At 45.3% G+C, this 5,735-nt stretch overlaps 1 protein-coding gene across 1 annotated transcript in view; it reads left to right on the top strand.

Annotated features, from left to right (window-relative positions):
• Positions 1-1,230: 1,230 nt before the first annotated feature.
• Magi2 (membrane associated guanylate kinase, WW and PDZ domain containing 2) overlaps positions 1,231-5,735 on the top strand; it is a 439,692-nt gene continuing 435,187 nt past the window's right edge. Inside the window, exon 1 of the mRNA XM_033756513.1 lies at positions 1,231-1,415. Coding sequence (XP_033612404.1) covers positions 1,382-1,415 — 34 coding nt within the window. The 5' untranslated portion in view covers positions 1,231-1,381. The remainder of the gene's footprint in view (positions 1,416-5,735) is intronic.

Here is a 5,735-nt window from a genome sequence, read left to right on the forward strand (position 1 = left end):
TGGGTGGGTTGGGCGTGTGTCTGTGCACCCACATGGCATAGCTGAGACATGCGAAGATGTGATAGTAAGGATTACCTATGGATCGGTTCCCTTAGTTAACCACGCTCTTCGCACTGGGGAGTACATGTGTGAGCGGAACAGGAGGCGTCTGATCTCATACATTGGTATTATTTTAGGGATAGAAGGTAGAAGTAGCACACCGGATGGATGGATGGATGGATGGGAAATAAAAATGCAGTGTGGGGATAAGGGCCGTGAAGAGAATAAGGCAGACAGCGAGGGTGTAAGTGCCACACTTGCATATGTAGGGTAACGTACTGTCGCAGAGGCTCCTGCTCAGGGAAGCCTCCTCTGCTAAGGAGACATCTGTGCGAAGTCCTGAAGGAAGTGAAGCATGACTGGGAAGATATCTGGGAGAAGTCGGAGGGCAGAGCAGCCAGGGGAAAGGCCTGGAGACAGGACGGAAGCGTAGCCGGCTGGGGTAGGCAGGGTGAGAGAGCACAACACAGGGACTGGCCCTGGGAGGCTATGGGGTTTGGCACAGAGGAGAGACACAACCTGACTCCCAGTCCATTTCCGTTTCCGGCTTCATTCCAGTAGAACTGTCAAATTGCAGTTGGGTAAATCTGTAGTGTGCAGTGTTTCAGAAGGATCGCTCCTGTTTCTCCCTGGAGATGGAGGGGCGTGGAGAAGGCTGAAGAAGCAGGGGGTTTGGTGAGGAAACCATTGTCGGGCAACTCGGTTCAGGATAGATTTAAAAATATGACACAATTTCTAATCAATTCGATGTGTCAAGTAAGAAAAAACCAGAAAAATCAAAGATGACTCCGGTATCTGGGGCTTGATGAAGTCGTAGTTAAGAGCAGCTTTGTAGCGAGGAGGAGGACAACTGCAGGACGTGCAGGCTGGAGAGGGAAGGGCAGAAGCAGGGTTCAGCTGGAGCCTGAACCGTCTGAGAGGTGCCACGAACAAATGTGACTGTGACCCTGGACGTCTCCCCCTGGAGTCCAGAGCACAGTTCAGAGCTGGGGAGAGTTGTAGATGGCGTTGAAAGCTGGGAGCCTGAATGGCTTCTGTAGGACACGGTATAGAGAGGGAAGTGACTCAGGGGCCAGTCCTTAGTCCTCGTTTAGAGTCCAGGGAGACGAAAAGAAACCCAGAGCAGATCGGAACGGAGTGGTGAACAGAGGAGGCGGAGGAGCAGAAGTGTGTGAGTTTACAGAAATTAAGAAAGAAAGTATTTTCAGAAGAGAAGACGTCAGTTGTTTTCAGGGCTGCTTACCATTTCACGGTGATAAAGACGGGCGAAGCATGCCAGGATTCGCAGTAACTGCATCTCCGTAAACAGGAGGGAAACACCTGATTATTGTGGATTCCAGAAATGATCCAAAGAGAAAAATCAGAGAAGACTAAGGGTGAGTTACTCTTTAAGAGTCTTACTCTAAGGGAAGCACAACATTGTGCATTTGCTAGATGTGGGAAGGAAAATAGTTTGCTTTTTTGTTTCAATGATTGGAGGTAGTCTAGCATGTGAGAGTAACATTGAAATCATGCAATAAAGAGAGAGAAACTGGTGATGCAGGAGAAACAGGCAATCGCAGGGCCCTCTAACTGAGTAGGGCAGGGTCTGTGTCAGGAGCATCTGCAAAATGTTCACCCTTACAAATGTAGGGACAACCTCATTAGAGCACTGATCTTCTCTGCTTTCTTTTCCTTACGCCGGTGTATCTTAGGTGCCGTATCAATTAAACCAAAACTTTCTATTATGAGGCAGAGAAAAGAACGTATGCTACTCATTTGTCCTGTGCTGTAGATGATTGTGTCCACCCTGAGAGGCTCTCTGTTGTTTACTGAACCTTTTAGAGTATCCGGAGGTCCTAGCAACATCTCTTTTTGTGAGGCATTCACAAAACTACCTGGAATAATGCAATTCCATCGGGGCTGATTTTCAAGAGCCTGTTCTATAGTTGCTTTATTGTGAAATGGTCAATAAAAAGGGAAACAGACAAAAAATAAAAGCAAACAAAAGCTCAAATATCAAGGATTCCTATAGTCTACACTCTGCTTCACAGAAGTTAATTACTTAGAATATTGGAATGAAGTGAGAAGTCATGGGAAAGCCTCCGTGTTTTGACAGTTATGTACCTTCCCTTATTTTGTATCAATTTTACTTAAATAATATTATCAGCCGCATGTTTGATATTAAGTAGAACTTTTTAGACCTGATATTGTAAAAAGAAGCAGTGAGCTCAGAACAATTGCTAGTTATATTCCATGTAAATCTGAGAGTAACCGGGTAAATCTGAGGAGTAGAACGAAATCTGTCTGTGGTTTAGACATCAGGCTGTGTGTGTAAGGTGTCAGGCTGACTTCATGAATTTTTCTCAGTCTCACTGCTGTAGATGGCAGTTTCATAAATTACTGGTTATCAATAAACAAAAGTATTATTTTAAAATCAGCAGAGGGACTGAAAATTCCTTCAGAAGTGGTAACAATATGTTATCTGGTGAACTTGTGGACACAGTGATGCCAGGACGTTTCAAGTGGCCCCGGTGCCCTGCCTTGCGTGGCTTCCCTGTAATACCTCACTCTTCAGGCAGCTGCCTTCCCCTGACCTCTGGATGTGGCCCTGGGATAAATCCACTTCCTCCTTTCTTTCACTCCTTCTGCTTTTATTTAATAGCACGGTCTCCTCAGTAGTCTTGGACAGAAAACCTGTCAGCCCCTTCCTCCAGTGAAATTTGTCATCGGCCCGGTGAGGTCCATCCTTCCGGCCCGCTTTCCTTCTCGCCAGCCCACTGCCAGCCTCCACGCCTGCTCTCAAAATCTCCCCAGAGCACCATTCTCAGATGTCCAAGGCCTCCTGGGTTCCTCCTGTGCTCGCTCCTCTCTCCTTCACCCTGTAGGTCTGGGAAATCGGACCTAACCCCTCACCAGTCCCTGAGCGTGCTCTCGGCCTTCCCCCGCTGTCTTTGCTCACTTGACTCTGTGTGCACCAAGCTGAGGTAAAGCAGCAGCTTCTAATTCTCAGGCGGGGGGCATTCAGGAAGCCTTCCGCGTCTCTGACTCTGTGAACTTCCTTGGGTCTTGAAGGAGCAGCCCCTGTGTCAGCTTTTGCTCAGCCTCATGATGCCCTGGATGTGTCACTTGTAAGGTGGCCCCATGGTGACCGGAGCCGGCACCACCCTCATTTCACAGAAGACTAAGCCAGGGCCCAGGCATTTTAATGATCTCCCTGCACCATGGAGTGCATCCTTGGCCACCCCCAATGGCAAAACCATGGCTGCTTTGGGGCCCTCACTGCTTTGTAAGTGCTCTGTGACCTCTTTGACCGAGTGGAGAAGTAAACAAATTTGTCATTTCAAATATTCTTAATTTAAAACGGGAAAAAACTAAATGGTGCTTCTATCACTAAAGTCTTGCAGGACTAGAAACAAGTGGATTAGTAGTGAGGTGTTTTAATGAAGTGATATAAAACAAAAATAAATATTTGGAGAAGGCCCAGACAAATATTTATTAAGTACTCAGTGTGAGGTAGTAGACATGTTGGGACATTTAACATATACTTTTTAAAAATTTAGTTATTAAAACAATGCTGCAAGTGCAGTCTTCTGCCGCCACTTTATGGCTGAAGAAAAGAAGGTAAAGGGGGAGCAATAACTTATCCCCAGGTTATGCAGCGGAATTTGAACTGAAAGGAAACCTGACTCCAGAAACAATGTCTTTTTAGATTCAACCTCGGATATTGACGTTTGTGTAACCAGAGTACTTTGAGATCGCTTTCTAACCACATTTATAAGAGGAGGTAATGAAAGCGTTTGCTGACAAGAAAAACTTTTATCTCCTGATTTCTTACATTAAAAACTGTGAGACAGTAAAAACAAAAATTTTTAAAAATCGGTAAATTCCCTTGCAAAGAACTTCACAATTTGTCTGGCTTCCACTGCTTGGCTGAAGCTCTGCCCACATCCGCACTGACAGAAAGGGGGCTGCTGGGCAAAGCAAGACACTTTGAGTCCTCACAAAACTTTCCCAGTGTTGGTCAGGATGAAATTTGTTCCAAAAAGAAAGGTTTTCCTTCACTTTTGATGGAGGTGAGATGGGAAGCGTTGATTTTCGGGGTTGCTTTGAGGCCACAGATTAGATTAAATTCATGCTCTCGTGTTAAAATGCTGGGAAAAGTAAGCCAGGAGCTGCTCTGCATGCCCTGGACTGGGGTGGGTTCAGCCGTAAGTGTGCCACCAGCTTCCCCGAGAGCTTCCTCCTCCAGCCCAGCTCCTGCGACCTTTGAGAGGGGATCCGTCCCTCATACCTGCCAAAGTTGAAAATTTACCGTTTCTCCTTTGTCATAAAATTGACCGTGTTCTGCCTGACACGAGTGTTATCAAGTTTTTAAAACCCGTGTGTTCGAATGTTACTTGGCCTTCACCCTATTTAAGCCCCAAACTCTATGACACGAACAGAGCATACAGGAGTCTTAGGGACTTCTTGTTTGCAGATGCACATCCTACATTTGTGATAAAAATCTGTGTGTTTCTGCTCACTAATTTGTAATGTTGGGCAACGCACCACTTTTACAGAAGGTGACGGTGTGGAGAGCTGACTTGACAAGGGTGCCGCGGATTAGGATCTGAAAGGTGGGATGTGGCTAAGAAATGGGCATTGTGTCTTCAAAGGGGCACCCAGTGCTTCCGCCGACAGAATTAGTCAAGCCCCTTTGCAATACTTCTGAGAGAAGTCGTCTGCCTGGGTGCTTAAAACGTCACCACGGATGACCGGGGTCATATGGCACCGAGTTAATTATTATTTGGGGAAGCCAGAGCTCTGGCTCATTTCCTGAGTCTCTTGAGTGGCTCTAGCCTTTGTTTTTCACGCTCCTGGCTTCTTAGAACTCATAATCCTAGAATCAGTGTTGCTTTGCATCATAAACCTAATGGCTAAATGCCTGAGGAGCTCTGCGAATTCTGTCTGCGGTTAGACCCAGGAAGGGGCACAGGCCTGGCCTCCAGGGAGCCATCCCTCAAGAGGCACCAGAAGGAGCCCCTCTGTCCATGGTCATGGTGCACACCTCACAATCACCTGAACTTCTCCTCTGCCAGATTTCAGAAGCTGTGTAGCCCTACCCCACTGTCACACCAGCGTTTCTCAGGGGGAGGATGAGATTTTTTAAGAGAATTCAACATCATTCCCACCAATTTGTTGCACTGTGCATCTCTGTAAGTTTTCTTTAGTTCCTTATTACCATTCCTACCAGGTTTTTAGTAGGTAAGCTTCCGGGCAAGAATATTTCAATCAAAACACCATTCATTGTTTAAAAAAAAGAAAAAAGAAGAAAAAGAAAAAAAAATCACAGAAAGAGGTGGAAGAAAAATGAATGTATTTTTGCACATAATTTTGATGACTTCACACTTCATTTTAGAACTGCTAACATGAAAAACAAGCAATGATTTGATAGAAAAAGTCTTGAAGAGACAAAATTCCATGAATTCCTTCTAGCGTATATGGTTAGGAATGATAAATTCATGGAAGTTCTCTTTGAACAATGATCAAAAAAAATCTGTATCAAAAGCACTCTGTCTAGCACACGTGCCAGTGTTGCCAAGAATGTTATCTTGTAATGACTCAAAAATTTATTTGCTTATGATTATCTGCTTTCAACCGTAGTGAAAGTATCTTAAGGAAATCTCTTTGCCTCCACTTAACCAGAGGTAATACGATTTTTCCTGTTTCACTGG

The sequence above is a fragment of the Fukomys damarensis genome, unplaced genomic scaffold, assembly GCF_012274545.1.
Source record: "Fukomys damarensis isolate Sample0158 unplaced genomic scaffold, DMR_v1.0_HiC HiC_scaffold_4, whole genome shotgun sequence".
Lineage (NCBI taxonomy): Eukaryota > Metazoa > Chordata > Mammalia > Rodentia > Bathyergidae > Fukomys > Fukomys damarensis.